Source organism: Salvelinus fontinalis, chromosome 27 (genome assembly GCF_029448725.1).
Source record: "Salvelinus fontinalis isolate EN_2023a chromosome 27, ASM2944872v1, whole genome shotgun sequence".
Classification (NCBI taxonomy): domain Eukaryota; kingdom Metazoa; phylum Chordata; class Actinopteri; order Salmoniformes; family Salmonidae; genus Salvelinus; species Salvelinus fontinalis.
The window spans coordinates 31,866,898-31,893,543 of NC_074691.1; the positions used below are offsets into that span (position 1 = coordinate 31,866,898).

At 45.6% G+C, this 26,646-nt stretch overlaps 1 protein-coding gene across 5 annotated transcripts in view; it reads left to right on the forward strand.

Annotated features, from left to right (window-relative positions):
• LOC129825462 (gephyrin) overlaps window positions 1-26,646 on the forward strand; it is a 190,288-nt gene that overhangs the window by 50,120 nt on the left and 113,522 nt on the right. For all 5 annotated transcript variants that reach the window (XM_055885573.1, XM_055885574.1, XM_055885575.1 and 2 more), the window contains exon 2: window positions 16,389-16,467. In XM_055885573.1, coding sequence (XP_055741548.1) covers window positions 16,389-16,467 — 79 coding nt within the window. The remainder of the gene's footprint in view (window positions 1-16,388; window positions 16,468-26,646) is intronic.

Sequence of the window (26,646 nt, forward strand, 5' to 3'; positions counted from 1 at the left end):
CGAGAATTTCAAGAAGCATTTCTCTACGGCTGGCCATGCTTTCCACCTGGCTACCCCAACCCCGGCCAACAGCTCCGCACCCCCCACAGCTACCTTCCCAAGCCTCAGCAGCTTTTCCTTCACACAAATCCAGATAGCAGATGTTCTGCAAGAGCTGCAAAACCTGGACCCGTACAAATGTCATCCCCCTCTTCAAAGGGGGATGACACTCTAGACTAGAGGTTGACCGATTATGGTTTTTCAACGCCGATACCGATACCGATTATTGGCGGACCAAAAAAGCCGATGCCGATTAATCGGACGATTTTTAAAATTTGATTTTTATGTATTTGTAATAATGACAATTACAACAACACTGAATGAACACTTATTTTAACTTAATATAATACATCAATAAAATCAATTTAGCCTCAAATAAATAATGAAACATGTTCAATTTGGTTTAAATAATGTGTTGGAGAAGAAAGTAAAAGTGCAATATGTGCCATTTTTAAGAAAGCTAACGTTTAAGTTCCTTGCTCAGAACATGAGAACATATGAAAGCTGGTGGTTCCTTTTAACATGAGTCTTCAATATTCCCAGGTAAGAAGTTTTAGGTTGTAGTTATTATAGGAATTATAGGACTATTTCTCTCTATACGATTTGTATTTCATATACCTTTGACTATTGGATGTTCTTATAGGCACTTTAGTATTGCCAGTGTAACAGTATAGCTTCCATCCCTCTCCTCGCCGCTACCTGGGCTCAAACCAGGAACACATCAACAACAGCCACCCTCGAAGCAGCGTTACCCATGCAGAGCAAGGGGAACAACTACTCCAAGTCTCAGAGCAAGTGACGTTTGAAATGCTATTAGGGCGCACCCCGCTAACAGGCTAGCCATTTCACATCGGTTACACCATCACTATATTCGACAATGTAGAAATGCACATTTGTGGCCTGCTGGAGGTCATTTTGCAGGGCTCTGGCAGTGCTCCTCCTTGCACAAAGGCGGAGGTAGCGGTCCTGCTGCTGGGTTGTTGCCCTCCTATGGTCTCCTCCACGTCTCCTGATGTACTGGCCTGTCTCCTGGTAGCGCCTCCATGCTCAGGACACTACGCTGACAGACACAGCAAACCTTCTTGCCACAGCTCGCATTGATGTGCCATCCTGGATGAGCTGCACTACCTGAGCCACTTGTGTGGGTTGTAGACTCCGTCTCGTGCTACCACTAGAGTGAAAGCACTGCCAGCATTCAAAAGTGACCAAAACATCAGCCAGGAAGCATAGGAACTGAGAAGTGGTCTGTGGTCATCACCTGCAGAACCACTCCTTTATTGGGGGTGTCTTGCTAATTGCCTATCATTTCCACCTTTTGTCTATTCCATTTGCACAACAGCATGTGAAATTTATTGTCAATCAGTTTTGCTTCCTAAGTGGACAGTTTGATTTCACAGAAGTGTGATTGACTTGGAGTTACATTGTGTTGTTTAAGTGTTCCCTTTTTTTTGAGCAGTGTACTTCTGTGTATTGATTTTAAGAAAGGCATTGATATTTATGAAGGGGGTACACGTTGGAGCAACGACAGTTATTTTTCGCGAATGCGCACTGCATCGATTATATGCAACGCAGGACACGCTAGATAAACTAGTAATATCATCAACCATGTGTAGTTATAACTAGTGATTATGATTTATTGATTGTTTTTTATAAGATAAGTTTAATGCTAGCTAGTAACTTTTTTTAATATATATTTTTTTATCCCCTTTTCTCCACAATTTTCGTGGTATCCAATCGCTAGTAATTACTATCTTGTCTCATCGCTACAACTCCCGTACTTGCTCGGGAGAGACGAAGGTCGAAAGCCATGCGTCCTCCGAGGCACAACCCAACCAAGCCGCACTGCTTCTTTAACACAGCGCGCCTCCAACCCGGAAGCCAGCCGCACCAATGTGTCGGAGGAAACACCGTGCACCTGGCCCCCTTGGTTAGCAGCGCACTGCGCCCAGCCCGCCACAGGAGTCGCTGGAGCGCGATGAGACAAGGAAATCCCTACCGGCCAAACCCTCCCTAACCCGGACGACGCTAGCCCAATTGTGCGTCACCCCACGGACCTCCCGGTCACGGCCGGCTGCGACAGAGCCTGGGGGCGAACCCAGAGACTCTGGTGGCACAGTTAGCACTGCGATGCAGTGCTCTAGACCACTGCGCCACCCGGGAGGCCGCTAGCTAGTAACTTACCTTGGCTTCTTACTGCATTCGCGTAACAGGCGGGCTCCTCGTGAGGCTGGTGGTTAGAGCGTTGGACTAGTTAACCGTAAGGTTGCAAGATTGAATCCCTGAGCTGACAAGGTAAAAATCTATCGTTCTGCCCCTGAACAAGGCAGTTAATCCATCGTTCCTAGGCCGTCATTGAAAGTAAGAATGTGTTCTTAACTGACTTGCCTAGTTAAATAAAGGTGTAAAAAATTAAATAAAAAAACAGAATTACTGATTTCCGATTGTTATGAAAACTTGAAATCGGCCCAAATTAATCGGCCATTCCAATTAATCGGTCGGCCTCTACTCTAGACCCAAACTGTTACAGACCTATATTCATCCTGCCCTGCCTTTCTAAAGTCTTTGAAAGCCAAGTTAACAAACAGATCACTGACCATTTCAAATCCCATCGTACCTTCTCCGCTGTGCAATCCGGTTTCCGAGCTGATCACGGGTGCACCTCAGCCACGCTCAAGGTACTAAATGATATCATAACCACCATCGATAAAAGACAGTACTGTGCAGCCGTCTTCATCGACCTGGCCAAGGCTTTCGACTTTGTCAATCACCGTATTCTTATTGGCAGACTCAACAGCCTTGGTTTCTCAAATGACTGCCTCGCCTGGTTCACCAACTACTTCTCAGATAGAGTTGTGTGTGTCAAATCGGAGGGCCTGTTGTCCAGACCACTGGCAGTCTCTTTGCGGGTACCACAGGGTTCAATTCTCGGGCCGACTCTTTTCTCTGTATATATCAATGATGTCGCTCTTGCTGCGGGTGATTCCTTGATCCATCTGTACGCAGACGACACCATTCTGTATACATCTGGCCCTTTGGACACTGTTAACAAACCTCCAAATGATCTTCAATGCCATACAACACTCCTTCCGTGGCCCTTCAACCGATCGCTGCCCGCACCTGCCCGCCCGACTAGCATCACTACTCTGGATGGTTCTGACTTAGGATATGTGGACAACTACAAATACCAAGGTGTCTGGCTAGACTGTAAACTCTCCTTCCAGACTCATATTAAGCATCTCCAATCCAAAATTGGTCATCATCACTGATCACCATAACAACACCCACCTGTAACACGCGCTCAGCAGGTATATCTCACTGGTCATCCCCAACGCTAACACCCACTTTGGCCGCCTTTCCTTCCTTCTGCTGCCAATGACTGGAACGAATTGCAAAAATCGCTGAGGTTGGAGACTTATTACTCCCTCAATAACTTTAAGGATCAGCTATTTGAGCAGCTTACCGATCGCTGCAGCTGTACATAGCCCATCTGTAAATTTATTTTTATTATTTTTTTATTTTTTATTTCACCTTTATTTAACCAGGTAGGCTAGTTGAGAACAAGTTCTCATTTGCAACTGCGACCTGGCCAAGATAAAGCATAGCAGTGTGAACAGACAACAACACAGAGTTACACATGGAGTAAACAATAAACAAGTCAATAACATGGTAGGAAAAAGAGAATCTATATACAATGTGTGCAAAAGGCATGAGGTAGGCAATAAATCGAATAATTACAATTTAGCAGATTAACACTGGAGTGATAAATCATCAGATGATCATGTGCAAGAAGAGATACTGGTGTGCAAAAGAGCAGAAAAGTAAATAAATAAAAGCAGTATGGGGGTGAGGTAGGTAAATTGGGTGGGTAGTTTACAGATGGACTATGTACAGCTGCAGCGATCGGTTAGCTGCTCGGATAGCAGATTTTTAAAGTTGTTGAGGGAGATAAAAGTCTCCAACTTCAGAGATTTTTGCAATTCGTTCCAGTCGCAGGCAGCAGAGAACTGGAAGGAAAGGCGTCCAAATGAGGTTTTGGCTTTAGGGATGATCAGTGAGATACACCTGCTGGAGCGCGTGCTACGGGTGGGTGTAGCCATCGTGACCAGTGAACTGAGATAAGGCGGCACTTTACCTAGCATAGCCTTGTAGATGACCTGGAGCCAGTGGGTCTGACGACGAACATGTAGCGAGGGCCAGCCGACTAGGGCATACAGGTCGCAGTGGTGGGTCGTATAAGGTGCTTTAGTAACAAAACGGATGGCACTGTGATAAACTGCATCCAGTTTGCTAAGTAGAGTATTGGAAGCTATTTTGTAGATGACATTGCCGAAGTCGAGGATCGGTAGGATAGTCAGTTTTACTAGGGTAAGTTTGGCGGCGTGAGTGAAGGAGGCTTTGTTCCGGAATAGAAAGCCGACTCTAGATTTGATTTTGGATTGGAGATGTTTGATATGAGTCTGGAAGGAGAGTTTGCAGTCTAGCCAGACACCTAGGTACTTCTAGATGTCCACATATTCTAGGTCGGAACCGTCCAGGGTGGTGATGCTAGTCGGGCGTGCGGGTGCAGGCAGCGAGCGGTTGAAAAGCATGCATTTGGTTTTACTAGCATTTAAGAGCAGTTGGAGGCCACGGAAGGAGTGTTGTATGGCATTGAAGCTCATTTGGAGGTTAGATAGCACAGTGTCCAGGGAAGGGCCGGAAGTATACAGAATGGTGTCGTCTGCGTAGAGGTGGATCAGGGAATCGCCCGCAGCAAGAGCAACATCATTGATGTATACAGAGAAAAGAGTCGGCCCGAGAATTGAACCCTGTGGTACCCCCATAGAGACTGCCAGAGGACCGGACAACATGCCCTCCGATTTGACACACTGAACTCTGTCTGCAAAGTAGTTGGTGAACCAGGCAAGGCAGTCATTAGAAAAACCGAGGCTATTGAGTCTGCCGATAAGAATATGGTGATTGACAGAGTCGAAAGCCTTGGCCAGGTCGATGAAGACGGCTGCACAGTAATGTCTTTTATCGATGGCGGTTATGATATCGTTTAGTACCTTGAGCGTGGCTGAGGTGCACCCGTGACCGGCTCGGAAACCGGATTGCACAGCGGAGAAGGTACGGTGGGATTGGAGATGGTCAGTGATCTGTTTGTTGACTTGGCTTTCGAAGACCTTAGCTAGGCAGGGCAGGATGGATATAGGTCTGTAACAGTTTGGATCCAGAGTGTCTCCCCCTTTGAAGAGGGGAATGACAGCGGCAGCTTTCCAATCCTTGGGGATCTCAGATGATACGAAGGAGAGGTTGAACAGGCTGGTAATAGGGGGTGCGACAATGGCGGCGGACAGTTTCTGAAATAGGGGGTCCAGATTGTCAAGCCCAGCTGATTTGTATGGGTCCAGGTTTTCCAGCTCTTTCAGAACATCTGCTATCTGGATATGGGTAAAGGAGAAGCTGGGGACGCTTGGGCGAGTAGCAGCGGGCCGGGCGGGGCTGCTGGCCAAGGTTGGAGTCGCCAGGTGGAAGGTATGGCCAGCCATTGAGAAATGTTTGTTGAAGTTTTCGATTATCACGGACTTATCAGTGGTGACCGTGTTATCTAGCCTCAGTGCAGTGGGCAGCTGGGAGGAGGTGCTCTTGTTTTCCATGGACTTTACAGTATCCCAGAACTTTTTGGAGTTAGAGCTACAGGATGCAAATTTCTGCTTGAAAAAGCTGGCCTTTGCTTTCCTGACTGACTGCGTGTATTGGTTCCTGACTTCCCTGAACAGTTGCATATCACGGGGGCTCTTCGATGCTATCGCAGTTCGCCACAGGATGTTTTTGTGCTGGTCGAGGGCAGTCAGGTCTGGAGTGAACCAAGGGCTATATCTGTTCTTGGTTCTGCATTTTTTGAACGGAGCATGCTTGTCTAATATGGTGAGGAAGTAACTTTTAAAGAATGACCAGGCATCCTCAACTGACGGGATGAGGTCAATATCCTTCCAGGGTACCCGGGCCAGGTCGATTAGAAAGGCCTGCTCGCAGAAGTGTTTCAGGGAGCGTTTGACAGTGATGAGGGGTGGTCGTTTGACCGTGGACCCGTGGCGGATACAGGCAATGAGGCAGTGATCGCTGAGATCTTGATTGAAGACAGCAGAGGTGTATTTGGAGGGCAAGTTGGTCAGGATAATGTCTATTATGGTGCCCATGTTTACGGATTTGGGGTTGTACCTGGTGGGTTCCTTGATGATTTGTGTGAGATTGAGGGCATCAAGCTTAGATTGTAGGACTGCCGGGGTGTTAAGCATATCCCAGTTTAGGTCACCTAACATAACAAACTCTGAAGCTAGATGGGGAGCGATCAATTCACAGATGGTGTCCAGGGCACAGCTGGGAGCTGAGGGGGGTCGGTAGCAGGCGGCAACAGTGAGAGACTTATTTCTGGAGAGATTAATTTTTTAAATTAGAAGTTCAAACTGTTTGGGCATAGACTTGGAAAGTATGACAGAACTTTGCAGGGTATCTCTGCAGTAGATTGCAACTCCTCCCCCTTTGGCAGTTCTATCTTGACGGAAAGTGTTATAGTTGGGAATGGAAATCTCAGAGTTTTTGGTGGCCTTCCTAAGCCAGGATTCAGACACGGCAAGGACATCAGGGTTGGCAGAGTGTGCTAAAGCGGTGAGTAAGGCAAACTTAGGCAGGAGGCTTCTGATGTTGACATGCATGAGGCCAAGGCTTTTTCGATCACAGAAGTCAACAAATGAGGGTGACTGGGGACATGCAGGGCCTGGGTTTACCTCCACATCACCCGAGGAACAGAGGAGCAGTAGGATGAGAGTGCGGCTAAAGGCTATCAAAACTTGTCGCCTAGAGCGTTGGGGACAAGGAATAAAAGGAGCAGATTTATGGGCGTGGTAGAATAGATTCTGGGCATAATGTGCAGACCAGGGTATGGTGGGGCACGGGTACAGCGGAGGCAAGCCCAGGCACTGGGTGATGATAAGAGAGGTTGTATCTCTGGACATGCTGGTCTCAATGGGTGAGGGGGGTGGGACAAAGGAGGTATCAGAGGTACGGAGAGTGGAACTACGGGGTCCATTGCAAACCAGAACAATGATAACTAGCCTGAACAACAGTATGCAAGGCATATTGATATTTGAGAGAGACATACAATAAGGCATAAAGTGATTGCAGGTCATGATTGGGAGAGCTAGCTAAAACAGCAGGTCAGATAACAGCAGCTAGTCGGCTAACACAGCAACAGAAGGTAAAAATGGCGACGACTGGGCAGAGAGGGTCGGATTAACTACACACAGATCCTGAGTTAAGGCACAGAGCCGACAGATAAAACACAAATAAACAGAATGGAGTACCGTGAATTAATGGACAGTCAAGCAGGCATAAGCTATGTAGCCAAGTGATCATAGTGTCCAGGGACCAGCCGTAGATGAAGTAGTGAGGCCTCCACTAAGCTAGCCCGCGGCGTTTAAAGTTAGTAGCCCGGGGGGGTGGTCTGCTCAGACGGAGGCCGGTTGAGGGCACAGCGGATGGGGTATTTGTCTGCAGACCAGACGTGGTCGTGTCGACAGAGAATCCAAGCCCACCCAACTACCTACCTCATCCCCATATTATTTTTATTGACTTTTTAGCTCTTTTGCACACCAGTATTTCTACTTTCACATCATCATCTGCACCTCTATCACTTCAGTGTTAATTTGCTGAATTGTAATTACTTTGCTACTATGGCCTATTTATTGTCTCACCTCCTTACTCCACTTGCACACATTGTATATATATTTTTCTACTGTGTTATTGACTGTACTTTTGTTTTATCTTATGTGTAGTTTTTTATCGCACTGCTTTGCTTTATCTTGGCCAGGTCGCAGTTGTAAATGAGAACTTGTTCTCAACTGGCCTACCTGGTTAAATGAAGGTGAAAAGAAAAAATAAATAGTATGAATCTGCAGGTAGCTAAAGCTAACCAACCAGGTTCAATGTTAGCTAGTTAACATTAGGCTATAACTAAGAATGCAAATTGTTTCTGATAATAAATAATATTATTACACAGATCATACAGGTAACGTTAGCTAGCGAGCCAGCAAGCTAATATTCGCGAGCAAGCTAACAGTATGCTTTAACTTCCAATGAAAATGACTTTCTGACAAAATTAGAAACTTATAATATCTGAATATGTAGCTAGACTCTTACCCGTATACATGGATGAACGCTTCACATTTTACATTTACATTTTAGTCATTTAGCAGACGCTCTTATCCAGAGCGACTTACAGTAGAGTGCATACATTTTATTACATTTTACATACTGAGACAAGGATATACCGGCCAAACCCTCCCTAACCCGGACGACGCTATGTCAATTGTGCGTCGCCCCACGGACCTCCCGATTGCGGCCGGCTGCGACAGAGCCTGGGCGCGAACCCAGCCCAGCCTGGGCGCGAACCCAGAGACTCTGGTGGCGCAGCTAGCACTGCGATGCAGTGCCCTAGACCACTGTGCCACCCGGGAGGCTTCACGGGAGACTGGAACCATTTTAACTGTTTTGTTTGAAGCTACATCTTGGCCAGCGTTGTCAAGTCTTTCCGGTTCACACTGACCGTGGCGTTTGCAGAAAGTAGCAATTACATTTTTCCAACTGATCTGTCGATAGTGCCTGCTAAATTCAGGGCATCAATGTTGTTGAGAAAAGTAGCACAAACGGTGCAGTAGAAAGGACTATCAACACATACTGAGCAGCTCACGTTATAGACAGAAGCAGGCTACATGGCAGACCAATCCAAACTCATCTCCCGGCATGTCCAGCCCATCCATTATCTCAGCCAATCATGGGTAGCGGGAAGGTTCCTGACTTTTTCAGTGGCAAAACCAACTTGGCTCGTAATTTAACAATTGTATTTAGAGATGGAATACACTTTTTTTTATTAAGGCACACGAAAGTTTTCATGTTCCAGAGGCATTTCTGCCCAAAAAATCATTTTGATAAAAAAAATTATGTTACGTTCAAATGCTTCTCCTGTGAAGTAGAGACGTGTGACATATGCCCAGTTCACTGAGACGAGTCATATTTGGGATCAGTGCCCAAACCGAAGTTGTGAGCTGTAGGTTAGATGTGGATCTTGTCAGGGTGTGGATGCAGATACATTTTTTTTATTTAGCTGCAGTGAAGCAGACCTGCAATAGGCTTAGGGGGAGGAGTTGGATTTTGTCAGGGGGAGGGATCTAAACAGCTAGCCACTCCAAGACTCATGACCTGGAAAAAGGTGCAGAGTGGAATACACAGCGTCATGGCAACCATCTCCATTCCTTCCTCTTCCTTCCTTCCTCCTCTTCCTTCCTCCTCCTCTTCCCTCCTTCCCTTCCTCTGTGTTCAGCTCCTGCACAGGATCACATTAATATTCCTTTGAAGCCTGTTTCAACTGCAGCCAGATTTCTCTCCCTCCCTCCTTCCCTCTTCTCTCTCCCTCTCCCTCTTCTCTCTCCTTCAGTCATCTCTCTCTTCCTCTCCCTCTGAACTCTCCCTCTTCTTTTCTCTTTCTTTTTTACTTAGACTCTATCTCATTCTCCCTCTCTCTCTCCCACTCCTCCCTCTCTCTCTCTCTTTTTTCTTTCTCTCAGGGATCACTCTCTCCTATTTATCCCAATTCAAGGAGGGGCACACTCGCCTCACGTTTTATTACCTTTAGTGAGGACTTCCACCAACACACAATTTTTTTGTGCATTTTAGTAATTTAGCAGACGTTCCAGAGCGACGTAATGTTAGTGCATTCGTCTTTTGGGCTGCAGGGGCAGTATTGAGTAGCCAGATAAAAGGTGCCCATTTCAAACGGCCTCATACTCAATTCTTGCTTGTACAATATGCATATTATTATTACTATTGGATAGAAAACACTCTCTAGTTTCTAAAACCGTTTGAATTATATCTGTGAGTAAAACAGAACTCATTTGGCAGAAACTTCCTGACCAGGAAGTGGAAAGTCTGAAATCGAGGCTCTGTTCTAGGTCCTGCCTATAAATGGGCATGATACGTATTAGTATACATGCACGTCATACACCTTCCCCTGGATGTCAAGAGGCAGTGAGAGAAGAAATGGAGTGTTTATCTTGGTCTGAAGTGGAATAAATCCTCTTGGAATGACGTGTCACCCATTTCCTGTTTTCAGGAAGGCGCGAGGATGGACCTGGAATTGCCTTCTGAAAAGCTGCCGTTATGGACGACTAATATCTCCGGCTTTGATTTTATTTGATACATGTGACAATATCATCGTAAAGTATGTTTTTTCAATATAGTTTAATCAGATTATTGAAATTTCTTCCGGAGTTTTGCCGTGTTCCGTCCTCTTCCGTTTGTTGACATGGAGAGATTCGTGCCACTTGGCTAGTGTGCTTGCTAAATCGAGAGGGAAAAAGGCCGTTCTAAATCCAAACAACGATTGTTCTTGACAACGGACCCCTTGTCCAACATTCTGATGAAAGATCAGCAAAAGTAGGAAACATTTTATGATGCTATTTCATATATCTGTCGTACATGTGAAATAGTCGTTTGCGCCCAGATTTTGGGTACTCTCTAGCTATACCGAAGCTGTATGTCGTAATGAAGTTATTTTTAGAATTCTAACACTGCGATTGCATTAAGAACTAATGGATCTATCATTTCCTATACAACATGTATTTTTTAGTAATGTTTATGAATAGCTATTTGGTCAGAATAGGTGAGAGTCTAATAGAAATATCCTCACATTCTGGGAAAAGGAAGCTACGTTAGCATAATGGATAACCACTGATTTCAGCTCTAAATATGCACATTTTCGAACAAAACATAAGTGTATGTATAACCTGATGTTATAGGACTGTCATCTGAGGAAGGTTTATGAAGGTTAGTGAAAATTGATATATTTTGCTGGTTTATTCGCTAACGCTAACGTGCCAATTGCTATCGCTAACGTGCCTTGATGAATGAATGGGGTTGTGTGTAGGCTATTGTAGTAAGCTAATATAATGCTATATTGTGTTTTCGCTGTAAAACACTTAAATCTGAAATATTGGCTGGATTCACAAGATGCTTGTCTTTCATTTGCTGTACACGATGCATTTTTCAGAAATGTTTTATGATGAGTACAGTAATCCCTCGTTTATCGCGGGGGTTACGTTCAGAAAATGACCCGCGATAAGTGAAATCCGCGAAATAGAATTTTTTTTTTTTTTACAATTAGCAACTATTACATGTATACAAATACAGTGACTCACGTGTAGGCCGTTTCACTGCTCAGGCCGTTTCGTCGACATTATGGGTTTAGGAGATGTTCGAAATTACAAGATAATTTGGCCAACTTAATGTAAATTTGCCAAGCTGTTTTATGTACGTACACATAACTGCACGAGACGACAAAATGATAGCACAATTCGTAGCATGTTTTGATACAAGAAGCGGGAGTGAGTTTTTAGCGAATCAGAATGCAGAGCACAATGCACCAAAAAAAAAAAAAAAATGCATTATGAAAATCCGCGAAATAGCGAATCCGCGATAAGTGAACTGCGAAGTGGCGAGGGATCACTGTATTTAGGTATTCCACGTTGGTCTCTATAATTCCCACGGGGGGCCAGTACAAAAAAAAGTATGAATGTATAATCCTAGTAAAAATTCCCTGTTTTAGGTCAGTTAGAATAAGCACTTTATTTTAAGAATGTGAAATGTCAGAATAATAGTAGAGAGAATGATTTATTTCAGCTTTTATATTTTCCGTCACATTCCCAGTGGGTCAGAAGTTTACATATATTCAATTAGTATTTGGTAGCATTGCATTTAAATTGTTTCACTTGGGTCAAACATTTCGGGTAGCCTTCCACAAGCTTCTCACAATAAGTTGGGTGAATTTTGGCCCATTCCTCCTGACAGAGCTGGTGTAACTGACTCAGGTTTGTAGGACTCCTTGCTCGCACATGCTTTTTCAGTTCTGCCCTCACATTTTCTATAGGATTGAGGTCAGGGCTTTGTGATGGCCACTCCAATACCTTGACTTTGTTGTCCTTAAGCCATTTCGCTACAACTTTGGAAGTATGCTTGGGGTCATTGTCCATTTGGAAGACTCATTTGTGACCAAGCTTTAACTTCCTGACTGATGTCTTGAGATGTTTCTTCAAAAAATCCACATAATTTTCCTGCCTCACGAAGCCATATATTTTGTGAAGTGCCCCAGTCCCTCCTGCAGCAAAGCACCCCCATAACATGATGCTGCCACCCCCGTGCATCACGGTTGGGATGGTGTTCTTCGGCTTGCAAGCCGGTGTTCTTCGGCTTCCCCCGTTTTCCTCCAAACATAACGATGGTCATTATGGCCAAACAGTTCTATTTTTGTTTCATCAGACCAGAGGACATTTCTCCACAAGTACGATCTTTGTCCCCATGTGCAGCTGCAAACCATAGTCTGGCTTTTTTTATGGCGGTTTTGGAGCAGTGGCTCCTTCCTTGCTGAGCGGCCTTTCAGGTTATGTCGATATAGGACTCATTTTACTGTGGATATAGATACTTTTGTACCTGTTTCCTCCAGCATCTTCACATTGTCCTTTGCTGTTGTTCTGGGATTTATTTGCACTTTTCGCATCAAAGTACGTTCATCTCTAGGAGACAGAACGCGTCTCCTTCCTGAGCGGTATGACGGCTGCGTGGTCCCATGGTGTCCCAACTGTCTGTAATCAATTGTTGGAAAAATTACTTGTGTCATACACAAAATAGATGTCCTAACCGACTTGCCAAACTATAGTTTGTTAACAAGAAATGTGTGGAGTGGTTGAAAAATGAGTTTTAATGACTCCATTTTAAGTGTATGTAAACTTCCGACTTCAACTGTATATACAAAAGTATGTGGACACCTCTTCAAATTAGTCTATTCATTTTTTTCAACCACACCCGTTGCTGATAGGTGTATAAAATCGAGCACACAGCCATGCAATCTCTATAGCCAAAAATGTGTTTACTGAAGAGCTCAGTGACTTCAACGTGGCACCGTCATAGGATACCACCTTTCCAACAAGTCAGTTCATTAAATATCTGTCCTGCTAGAGCTTCCCCGGTCAAATGTAAGTGCTGTTATTGTGAAGTGGAAACATCTAGGAACAACAACAAGTCAGCCGCGAAGTGGTAGACCACACAAGCTGACAGAACGGGACCGCCGAGTGCTAAAGCACGTAGCACCTAAAAATCATCTGTCCTCGGTTACAACACTCACTATCGAGTTCCAAACTGCCTCTGGAAGCAACGTCAGCACATGTACTGTTCATCCGGAGCTTTATGAGATGGGTTTCCATGGCCGAGCAGCCAAGCATCTGCTGAAGGGGTGTAAAGCTCGCCGCCATTGGACTCTGGAGGAGTGGAAATGCGTTCTCTTGGGGTGATGAATCACGCTTCACCATCTGGGTTTGGCGGATGCCAGGAGAACACTACCTGCCCCACTGCATAGTGCGAACTGTAAAGTTTGGTGGAAGAGGAGTAATGGACTGGAGCTATTTTTCATGGTTCGGGCTAGGTCCCTTAGATTCAGTGAAGGGAAATCTTAACGCTACAGCATACAATTACATTCTAGATGACTCTGTGCTTTCAACTTTGTGCCAAAAGTTTGGGGGAAGGCCCTTTTATGTTTCAGCATGACAATGCCCCCTTGCACAAAGCGAGGTCCATACAGCAGTGGTTTGTAGAGATCGGTGTGGAAGAACTTGACTGGCCTGTACAGAGCCCTGACCCCACCCCACCGAACACCTTTGGGATGAATTGGAAAGCCGACTGGGAGCCAGGCCTAATCGCCAACATCAGTGCCCAACCTCACAAATCTCGTGGCTGAATGGAAGCAAGTCCCCACAGCAATGTTCCAACATCTAGTGGAAAGCCTTTACAGGTCAAGTAAGGAGGACGATTATTTAAGATAATGTTTGAAGAGGTATGTTTTCAGATGCTTCCGGAAGATGGGCAGGGACTCTGCTGTACTAGCTTCAGGGAGAAACTGGTTCCACCAGCTTGGACTGGGCTGAGAGGGAAGGCCTAGAGACCTGAGGTGGCAGAACGGATTGCTCGGGTTGGGGTGTAGGTTTTGAGAATAGCCTGAAGGTAGGGAGGGGCAGTTCCTCTTGCTGTTCTGTAGGTAAGCACACGCACACGCAGACAAAAACACACACACACACATGTACACACACACACATGCATAGACACACACATGTACACACACACACATGTACACACACACACATGCATAGACACAGAAAAGGGTGTTTGGTACCGATGCCTTTGACAGAGTGTGTTGATTGGTTTAGAATGGTTGTTGCCTCTTGTAGAAGAGTTGAGTGTCTATTTTTAGATCAAGGGGTAGACTGAGGAGGGGTAGCTGGCTGAGAGACTGAAGACAGGAGGGGTAGCTGGCTGAGAGACTGAAGACAGGAGGGGTAGCTGGCTGAGAGACTGAAGACAGGAGGGGTAGCTGGCTGAGAGACTGAAGACTGAGGAGGGGTAGCTGGCTGAGAGACTGAAGACTGAGGAGGGGTAGCTGGCTGAGAGACTGAAGACAGGAGGGGTAGCTGGCTGAGAGACTGAAGACAGGAGGGGTAGCTGGCTGAGAGACTGAAGACTGAGGAGGGGTAGCTGGCTGAGAGACTGAAGACTGAGGAGGGGTAGCTGGCTGAGAGACTGAAGACAGGAGTGGTAGCTGGGTGAGAGACTGAAGACAGGAGGAGTAGCTGGCTGAGAGACTGAAGACAGGAGGGGTTGCTGGGTGAGAGACTGAAGACTGAGGAGGGGTAGCTGGCTGAAAGACTGAAGACTGGAGGGGTAGCTGGGTGAGAGACTGAAGACTGGAGGGGTAGCTGGCTGAGAGACTGAAGACAGGAGCGGTAGCTTTGTGAGAAACTAAGGAGGGGTATCTGGGTGAGAGACTGAGGAGGGGTATCTGGGTGAGAGAGACTGAGGAGGGGTAGCTGGGTGAGAGAGACTGAGGAGGGGTAGCTGGGTGAGAGAGACTGAGGAGGGGTAGCTGGGTGAGAGACTGAGGAGGGGTAGCTGGGTGAGAGAGACTGAGGAGGGGTAGCTGGGTGAGAGAGACTGAGGAGGGGTAGCTGGGTGAGAGAGACTGAGGAGGGGTAGCTGGGTGAGAGAGACTGAGGAGGGGTAGCTGGGTGAGAGAGACTGAGGAGGGGTAGCTGGGTGAGAGAGACTGAGGAGGGGTAGCTGGGTGAGAGAGACTGAGGAGGGGTAGCTGGGTGAGAGAGACTGAGGGGTGGTTGTGATTGTAAGGAATACTGCAGGGAAGTCCCCCCTTACACACACACACACACACACACACACACACACACACACACACACACACACACACACACACACACACACACACACACACACACACACACACACACACACACACACACACACACACACAGCATTGCCCTTGTAAATCAGGGTAGTGTTTGCTCCCTGTTCCCTCTCCCTCTTTCTTTCTCTCTCTCTCTGCAAATGTCAGCACTCTCACATTTATTTGCCAGAGCCCAGAGCACTGGCCTACACTCTCTGTTTACCTCCGTCCCTACAGCAATCCATTTTACCTCCTCTCATCCCCCTCTCTCTCATTTTCCTTACCCTCCTCCCTCACTCTCATTCTCCTCATATCCCCTCAGCCATTTTGCTCTCATTCCCCCCCCACCATCTCTCTCTCTCTTTCCCCCTCCTGCTCTCCATCAGTGGTTAGAAATGTAACAATTTTCCTTACTTGTAGTGTTTTGGAGTTAGTGGATTGCAGCGATGATAGCACTACTCTTTGTCACTTTCTAAGTCAGTCTATTTATAAAGGTGTATTTGTATATCTTATATACTGTAAGTGCCATAGTAATCACTTATACCATGAAACACCGTGTCTCTTTCTTAGGAAGTCTCTCTCTCTCTCTCTCTCTCTCTCTCTCTCTCTCTCTCTCTCTCTCTCTCTGTTATTCTATCTCTGAGCATAATGATGACTCATGTGGCTCACACCTGCTCAAAAGTCATGGAACACAGCGGTTGCAGATGTGTCTCTGTGTGTGTGTGTGTGTGTGTGTGTGTGTGTGTCTGTGTGTCTGTGTGTCTGTCTGTCTGTCTGTCTGTCTGTCTGTCTGTCTGTCTGTCTGTCTGTCTGTCTGTGTGTCTGTGTGTCTGTGTGTCTGTGTGTCTGTGTGTCTGTGTGTCTGTGTGTCTGTGTGTGGACTGGGGGATATTATTTTGTAATCTCTATATATTGCTCCACTTTACTGATGATTTCTCTCTCTCTCTCTCTCGCTTTCTCTCGTTCTCTCTCTCTCTCTCTCTCTCTCTCTCTCTCTCTCTCTCTCTCTCTCTCTCTCGTTCTCTTCATCCAGTGAGTGACAGCTGTTTTAGGAACCTGGCAGAGGACCGCAGTGGAATCAACCTAAAAGATCTGGTGCACGACCCCTCCCTGTAAGTCTTCCAACTCTAAACCCCCAGCACAGTCTACATCCAACACTGGGACCATGCTACAACAGACACACACACACACACACACACACCCCTGGTCTGCTCTTGTTTATTACCAGTAGTAACATGGTGTATTAGTGTAGATATGTCAGGGTGTAGATGTGTCAGGGTGTATCAGTGTAGATGTGCCAGGGTGTATCAGTGTAGATGTGTATTAGTGTAGATGTGTCAGGGTGTATTAGTATAGATGTGGCAGGGTGTATCAGTGTAGATGTGCCAGGGTGTATTAGTGTAGATGTGCCAGGGTGTATTAGTGTAGATGTGTCAGGGTGTATCAGTGTAGATGTACCAGGGTGTATCAGTGTAGATGTGCCAGGGTGTATTAGTGTAGATGTGTCAGGGTGTATCAGTGTAGATGTACCAGGGTGTATCAGTGTAGATGTGCCAGGGTGTATTAGTGTAGATGTGCCAGGGTGTATTAGTGTAGATGTGCCAGGGTGTATTAGTGTAGATGTGTCAGGGTGTATCAGTGTAGATGTACCAGGGTGTATCAGTGTAGATGTGTCAGGGTGTATTAGTATAGATGTGTCAGGGTGTAGATGTGTCAGGGTGTATCAGTGTAGATGTACCAGGGTGTATCAGTGTAGATGTGTCAGGGTGTATTAGTATAGATGTGTCAGGGTGTAGATGTGTCAGGGTGTATCAGTGTAGATGTACCAGGGTGTATCAGTGTAGATGTGTCAGGGTGTAGATGTGTCAAGGTGTATCAGTGTAGATGTGTCAGGGTGTAGATGTGTCAGGGTGTATTAGTGTAGATGTGTCAGGGTGTAGATGTGTAGATGTGTCAGGGTGTATCAGTGTAGATGTGTCAGGGTGTATCAGTGTAGATGTGTCAGGGTGTATCAGTGTAGATGTGTCAGGGTGTATCAGTGTAGATGTGTCAGGGTGTATCAGTGTAGATGTGTCAGGGTGTAGATGTGTAGATGTGTAGATGTGTCAGGGTGTATCAGTGTAGATGTGTCAGGGTGTCGATGTGTCAGGGTGTAGATGTGTAGATGTGTCAGGGTGTATCAGTGTAGATGTGTCAGGGTGTATCAGTGTAGATGTGTCAGGGTGTATCAGTGTAGATGTGTCAGGGTGTCGATGTGTCAGGGTGTATCAGTGTAGATGTGTCAGGGTGTATCAGTGTAGATGTGTCAGGGTGTATCAGTGTAGATGTGTCAGGGTGTATCAGTGTAGATGTGCCAGGGTGTATTAGTGTAGATGTGCCAGGGTGTATCAGTGTAGATGTGTCAGGGTGTCGATGTGTCAGGGTGTATCAGTGTAGATGTGTCAGGGTGTATCAGTGTAGATGTGTCAGGGTGTATCAGTGTAGATGTGTCAGGGTGTATCAGTGTAGATGTGTCAGGGTGTATCAGTGTAGATGTGTCAGGGTGTATCAGTGTAGATGTGCCAGGGTGTATTAGTGTAGATGTGCCAGGGTGTATCAGTGTAGATGTGTCAGGGTGTATTAGTGTAGATGTGTCAGGGTGTATTAGTGTAGATGTGTCAGGGTGTATTAGTATAGATGTGGCAGGGTGTATCAGTGTAGATGTGGCAGGGTGTATCAGTGTAGATGTGTCAGGGTGTATCTGTGTAGATGTGCCAGGGTGTAGATGTGTCAGGGTGTATCTGTGTAGATGTGCCAGGGTGTAGATGTGTCAGGGTGTATCTGTGTAGATGTGTCAGGGTGTAGATGTGTCAGGGTGTATCAGTGTAGATGTGTCAGGGTGTATCTGTGTAGATGTGCCAGGGTGTATCAGTGTAGATGTGCCAGGGTGTATCAGTGTAGATGTGTCAGGGTGTATTAGTGTAGATGTGTCAGGGTGTATTAGTATAGATGTGGCAGGGTGTATCAGTGTAGATGTGTCAGGGTGTATTAGTGTAGATGTGTCAGGGTGTATTAGTGTAGATGTGTCAGGGTGTATTAGTGTAGATGTGTCAGGGTGTATTAGTGTAGATGTGTCAGGGTGTATTAGTGTAGATGTGTCAGGGTGTATTAGTGTAGATGTGTCAGGGTGTATCAGTGTAGATGTGTCAGGGTGTATCAGTGTAGATGTACCAGGGTGTGTTAGTGTAGATGTGCCAGGGTGTATTAGTGTAGATGTGTCAGGGTGTATCAGTGTAGATGTGTCAGGGTGTATCAGTGTAGATGTGCCAGGGTGTATCAGTGTAGATGTGTCAGGGTGTATCAGTGTAGATGTGTCAGGGTGTATTAGTGTAGATGTGTCAGGGTGTATCAGTGTAGATGTGCCAGGGTGTATTAGTGTAGATGTGCCAGGGTGTATTAGTGTAGATGTGTCAGGGTGTATCAGTGTAGATGTGTCAGGGTGTATCAGTGTAGATGTGCCAGGGTGTATCAGTGTAGATGTGTCAGGGTGTATTAGTGTAGATGTGTCAGGGTGTATCAGTGTAGATGTACCAGGGTGTATCAGTGTAGATGTGCCAGGGTGTATTAGTGTAGATGTGTCAGGGTGTATCAGTGTAGATGTGTCAGGGTGTATCAGTGTAGATGTGCCAGGGTGTATCAGTGTAGATGTGTCAGGGTGTATTAGTGTAGATGTGTCAGGGTGTATCAGTGTAGATGTGCCAGGGTGTATCAGTGTAGATGTGCCAGGGTGTATTAGTGTAGATGTGTCAGGGTGTATCAGTGTAGATGTGTCAGGGTGTATCAGTGTAGATGTGCCAGGGTGTATCAGTGTAGATGTGTCAGGGTGTATTAGTGTAGATGTGTCAGGGTGTATCAGTGTAGATGTGCCAGGGTGTATCAGTGTAGATGTGCCAGGGTGTATTAGTGTAGATGTGTCAGGGTGTATCAGTGTAGATGTGTCAGGGTGTATCAGTGTAGATGTGTCAGGGTGTATCAGTGTAGATGTGCCAGGGTGTATCAGTGTAGATGTGCCAGGGTGTATTAGTGTAGATGTGTCAGGGTGTATCAGTGTAGATGTGTCAGGGTGTATTAGTGTAGATGTGTCAGGGTATATCAGTGTAGATGTGTCAGGGTGTATTAGTGTAGATGTGTCAGGGTGTATTAGTATAGATGTGGCAGGGTGTATCAGTGTAGATGTGTCAGGGTGTATCAGTGTAGATGTGCCAGGGTGTGTCAGTGTAGATGTGTCATAGAGCCCATCCCCAGCCCAGTCTGCCTGTAATATCCTGTTGTGTGTTATTTGGAATCCTGTGACATGTCTTTTACGTCACGCTGTATTGGGACACCACTAGCTAACTAGACTGTCAACCAGGCTGTCACACACTCATTAGTGTGTACAGATATGGGGGGGAGGTTTGTGTTGCGGGGGGTGGGGGGGGTGCTGTGTAAGCGTGTGTGTATGCCTGGATGCGTAATTGTGTGTGTGTGTGTGCGTCAGTGTTGAGGACCATGCTGGTTAGCCAGAGTGTGTCCATGTCTGGTGTATTAAGGTCCTGGTAACTGATGTGGACTGTGTGTGACCCTCTCTTCCCCTCCCCTCTCTGAGCTGTGCTGAGCCGTGCTGAGCCGTTCTGAGCCGTGCTGAGCTGTGCCAGGTTTTGTTACATGTCACTTCATCCATCAGGATGACCAGCTAGACACACAAGCATGGGTCACAATGTGCCACAGCACACCGTGTGTGGGACACATAGACATCCGTGTGTGTGTGTGTGTGTGTGTGTGTGTGTGTGTGTGTGTGTGTGTGTGTGTGTGTGTGTGTGATCTCCTGCGTGTGTGCGTATGGACATTCTAGCACGTGTGTGTGTATTATCTCCTGCATGTTTGTGTGTGCACGCCGGTGTGTGTATGGACGTTCTGTCGTGTGTGTGTGTGTGTGTGTGTGTGTGTGTGTGTGTGTGTGTTGAAGGTTGTCAGAATATCCTCCTGGGGGCTCGCCGCCCTCCAGTGACTTGTTGTAACATCCTTTTGTCAATTTTACAAATTGTCACGGCTAAAAGTAGCACTTGTATGAATCAGATGGCTGACAATGCGCTAATTTCACCCACAGAACAGCCATCACTGGAAGTAGGCAGAGACAGGACCACTGGTTGTGCTCTAAATTAGCACACTAGGCTAAGCTAGCTAATGCTAGACTGAAAGTTTCTTTGCTCGTCTGTGCTAGCCTGTTTTAGCCAGTGTTAGCATTCACTGGCCTGTGCTAGCCTTAATTAATTAGCACCTGCTTGCCATGCCATACATGTGTTATAGTGGAAATTATCTGCTGTGCATGGACTTGTCAGGTGATGGTATCCCAGGTTGAGGCAAATAATGTGTTGGAGGGGGATTAGATAGTGTCACGTTCGTCGTATGAATCGGACCAAGGCGCAGTGTTGTATGGGTACATTCTATTTATTAAAAGAATGAACACTGAACAAACAAACAAAATAACAAAACGAACCGTGAAGCTAATATGAGTAGTGCAGACAGGCAACTAAACATAGAACAAGAACCCACGAACACCAAAGGGAAAATGGCTACCTAAATATGATCCCCAATCAGAGACAACGATAAACAGCTGCCTCTGATTGGGAACCATATCAGGCCACCATAGACATACAAATCACCTAGACCTACAAAACCCCTAGACATACAAAAAACCCTAGACAATACAAAAACGAACGTACCCACCCTAGTCACACCCTGACCTAGCCAAAATATAAAGAAAACAGAGATATCTCAGGTCAGGGCATGACAGAGAGTTCAGAGAGAAAGAGATATCATCTGACCCATATTTATACTTCTGAGCCAAGGTGAGTGCTGGAAAGGACAACGTGAAAGACAAATCCCAGCCAGCGCAGTACAGATTATGTCTGCAGTATGGGGTATATAGAGAAGGGGAGAGTGGGGTAAGTTGAGCCGCCCTTGTTTCTAGGAAACCATACAAAAAACTTAGAATTTGACCAAATGTTTAAGAAGAGGTCATCAAATCATGGAGTCTGAGAAGGAAGAATTCACATAGAAAAAGTGGTCAAAAAAATTTGTATTTTCATTAATTCATTTGTGTTAGAGGTTTCATGATGCTTGTATCTAAACCAAAGTAGATCATTTAAAGATTGTTCTATACATCAGTTGGGGTCTCTATAACCTTCAATATGAGGTCCTAAACCCAGCATTAAAGGGCATCCTTGTAGCTGTGTGGGCTAATATAGTCAAAATGATTGCCTTGCAGTAAGTTTGCCTTGGCCATGGGGTAAGGTGAGCCAATGTACATGTTTTCTTCTCATGGGTAATGTAATCTGTTTGTTTAATTTAACCTTTATTTAACTAGGCAAGTCAGTTGAGAACAAATTCTTATTTACAATGAACCCGGACGACGCTGGCCACTCAGGAGCTAACTTTGTTAGGTGTTACACCTGTGTTTAAAAGTTTTTAAATGATCAAAAGACAAATGATTGTAATTGTGTTTGGGAAATAAAGACAGACATGGTTTTAATTTAATTAAAAAGGTAGTGGTGATATTTCATGAAGAAAATACATGTATAGGCAGCTTAACTTCCCCTGTTTCGTGGCTCAATTTACCCCATACCTGGGTAAGTTGTGCCAAGAGACCCAAGAGGCCCAAGAGACCGCTTTTTTTTGGACAAGTTATCTTTTCAAAACTGTTATGTTTACATGACTTCTGATTGTTTCCAGGGTTACACAACATCCTGAATATATACATAGATATCTTTGTTATAAAGAATACTATATTTCCCTTGACGGAGAAATGCTGAATGTCAAAAATGGCTCAACTTAACCCTCTCTCCCCTATGTGTCCTAAATATGGTTGGATTGTTCTTTAGTGTATCTCTGTGTTAGTCTAGGTCTGTGTGGTGGGGGAGTGTGTGTATTTTAGCTAGTGTTCAATGTGTGAGTGTTACAGTGAGTGTAGCCCCTTATAGAGCACTCAGAGCACTCAACACTAGCTGGGGGTATGTCACCTCAAACATACCCCCTCTCACTTATGACATGTTGAAAGGAATTCTTGACCCTTGAGCGCTTCCCTACGTCACTACTATCACTGTCAGGCTCTACTGTTCTGTAGTAGTTTAGTGTGTGTGTGTGTGTGTGTGTGTGTGTGTGTGTGTGTGTGTGTGTGTGTGTGTGTGTGTGTGTGTGTGTGTGTGTGTGTGTGTGTGTGTGTGTGTGTGTGTGTGTGTGTGATGGAGAGCCTTGTACAAGGGCCATGCATTATTAATGACACCATTACAGCAGATGATCCTCATCATAGAGCAGGCCCACAACGGCACCACTACAGCAGATGAGCCTCATCATAGAGCCTCATCATAGAGCAGGCCCACAACGACACCACTACAGCAGATGGGTCTCATCATAGAGCCTCATCATAGAGCCTCATCATAGAGCAGGCCCACAACGACACCACTAGAGCAGATGAGCCTCATCATAGAGCCTCATCATAGAGCAGGCCCACAACGACACCACTACAGCAGATGAGCCTCATCATAGAGCCTCATCATAGAGCAGGCCCACAACGACACCATTACAGCAGATGAGCCTCATCATAGAGCCTCATCATAGAGCAGGCCCACAACGACACCATTACAGCGGATGAGCCTCATCATAGAGCCTCATCATAGAGCAGGCCCACAACGACACCACTACAGCAGATGAGCCTCATAGAGCCTCATCATAGAGCAGGCCCACAACGACACCATTACAGCGGATGAGCCTCATCATAGAGCCTCATCATAGAGCAGGCCCACAACGACACCACTACAGCAGATGAGCCTCATCATAGAGCCTCATCATAGAGCAGGCCCACAACAACACCACTACAGCGGATGAGCCTCATCATAGAGCAGGCCCACAACGGCACCACTACAGCAGATGAGCCTCATCATAGAGCCTCATCATAGAGCAGGCCCACAGACCTGAACATCTGGGTCGCAGATGTGTGTGTGTGTTTGATGGCAAGGGGTATTGGTTGGTGGGTTGTGTCTTTATCTGTTTTCTGGATCTCACGTACCTACAGCCCATCATCTAGGTACCTACAGTCCATCATCTAGGTACCTACAGTCCATCATCTAGGTACCTACAGTCCATCATCTAGGTACCTACAGTCCATCATCTAGGTACCTACAGTCCATCATCTAGGTACCTACAGTCCATCATCTAGGTACCTACAGTCCAGCATCTAGGTACCTACAGTCCATCATCTAGGTACCTACAGTCCATCATCTAGGTACCTACAGTCCATCATCTTGGTACCTACAGTCCATCATCTAGGTACCTACAGTCCAGCATCTAGGTACCTACAGTCCAGCATCTAGGTACCTACAGTCCAGCATCTAGGTACCTACAGTCCATCATCTAGGTACCTACAGTCCATCATCTAGGTACCTACAGTCCATCATCTAGGTACCTACAGTTCATCATCTAGGTACCTCCAGTCCATCATCTAGGTACCTACAGTCCATCATCTAGGTACCTACAGTCCATCATCTAGGTACCTACAGTCCATCATCTAGGTACCTACAGTCCATCATCTAGGTACCTACAGTCCATCATCTAGGTACCTACAGTCCATCATCTAGGTACCTACAGTCCAGCATCTAGGTACCTACAGTCCATCATCTAGGTACCTACAGTCCATCATCTAGGTACCTACAGTCCATCATCTAGGTACCTACAGTCCATCATCTAGGTACCTACAGCCCATCATCTAGGTACCTACAGTCCATCATCTAGGTACCTACTGTCCATCATCTAGGTACCTACAGTCCATCATCTAGGTACCTACAGTCCATCATCTAGGTACCTACAGTCCATCATCTAGGTACCTACAGTCCATCATCTAGGTACCTACAGTCCATCATCTAGGTACCTACAGTCCATCATCTAGGTACCTACAGTCCATCATCTAGGTACCTACAGTCCATCATCTAGGTACCTACAGGACATTCACAATGGTACCTAACCATTCACAATGTTTTATTACCCTTTCCTAACCCTTAACCTAACCATTCACAATGTTTTATTACCCTTTCCTAACCCTTAACCTAACCATTCACAATGTTTTATTACCCTATCCTAACCCTTAACCTAACCATTCACAATGTTTTATTACCCTATCCTAACCCTTAACCCAACCATTCACAATGTTTTATTACCCTATCCTAACCCTTAACCCAACCATTCACAATGTTTTATTACCCTATCCTAACCCTTAACCTAACCATTCACAATGTTTTATTACCCTATCCTAACCCTTAACCCAACCATTCACAATGTTTTATTACCCTATCCTAACCCTTAACCTAACCATTCACAATGTTTTATTACCCTATCCTAACCCTTAACCCAACCATTCACAATGTTTTATTACCCTATCCTAACCCTTAACCTAACCATTCTCAATGTTTTATTACCCTTTCCTAACCCTTAACCTAACCATTCACAATGTTTTATTACCCTGTCCTAACCCTTAACCTAACCATTCACAATGAATGCCTAAACTTAATGTTTTAACCCTATTCAAATTGTTAACCCTTAACTTCGAAATGATACGTTTAGATGAACTTCAGAATTTGACATTTGGAGAAGCGTAGATAAACGTCAGAGTCTGAAGGCAGATTGGTAAAACCATGAGAAGTCAGCTGTGCATCAATGTACACACTCTCCTCTGGAAAACACATGTCCCCTATGACTGCTACACACATATACTGTATACCAGTACGCAACAACAGAAGCACACGCAAGCACACACACGCACATGAACACACACACATACAGTGGGGAGAACAAATATTTGATACACTGCCGATTTTGCAGGTTTTCCTACTTACAAAGCATGTAGAGGTCTGTAATTTTTATCATAGGTACACTCCAACTGTGAGAGACGGAATCTAAAACAAAAATCCAGAAAATCACATTGTATGATTTTTCAGTAATTAATTTGCATTTTATTGCATGACATAAGTATTTGATCACCTACCAACCAGTAAGAATTCTGTCTCTCACAGACCTGTTAGTTTTTCTTTAAGAAGCCCTCCTGTTCTCCACTCATTACCTGTATTAACTGCACCTGTTTGAACTTGTTACCTGTATAAAAGACACCTGTCCACACACTCAATCAAACAGACTCCAACCTCTCCACAATGGCCAAGACCAGAGAGCTGTGTAATGACATCAGGGATAAAATTGTAGACCTGCACAAGGCTGGGATGGGCTACAGGACAATAGACAAGCAGCTTCGTGAGAAGGCAACAACTGTTGGCGCAATTATTAGAAAATGGAAGAAGTTCAAGATGACGGTCAATCACCCTCGGTCTGGGGCTCCATGCAAGATCTCACCTCGTGGGGCATCAATGATCATGAGGAAGGTGAGGGATCAGCCCAGAACTACACGGCAGGACCTGGTCAATGACCGGAAGAGAGCTGGGACCACAGTCTCAAAGAAAACCATTAGTAACACACTACGCCGTCATGGATTAAAATCCTGCAGCGCACGCAAGGTCCCCCTTCTCAAGCCAGCGCATGTCCAGGCCCGTCTGAAGTTTGCCAATGACCATCTGGATGATCCAGAGGAGGAATGGGAGAAGGTCATGTGGTCTGATGAGACAAAAATAGAGCTTTTTGGTCTAAACTCCACTCGCCGTGTTTGGAGGAAGAAGAAGGATGAGTACAACCCCAAGAACACCATCCCAACCGTGAAGCATGGAGGTGGAAACATCATTCTTTGGGGATGCTTTTCTGCAAAGGGGACAGGACGACTGCACCGTGTTGAAGGGAGGATGGATGGGGCCATGTATCGCGAGATCTTGGCCAACAACCTCCTTCCCTCAGTAAGAGCATTGAAGATGGGTCGTGGCTGGGTCTTCCAGCATGACAACGACCCGAAACACACAGCCAGGGTAACTAAGGAGTGGCTCCGTAAGAAGCATCTCAAGGTCCTGGAGTGGCCTAGCCAGTCTCCAGACCTAAACCCAATAGAAAATCTTTGGAGGGAGCTGAAAGTCCGTATTGCCCAGTGACAGCCCCGAAACCTGAAGGATCTGGAGAAGGTCTGTATGGAGGAGTGGGCCAAAATACCTGCTGCAGTGTGTGCAAACCTGGTCAAGAACTACAGGAAACTTATGTTCTCTGTAATTGCAAACAAAGGTTTCTGTACCTAATATTAAGTTCTGCTTTTCTGATGTCATGCAATAAAATGCAAATGAATTACTTAAAAATCA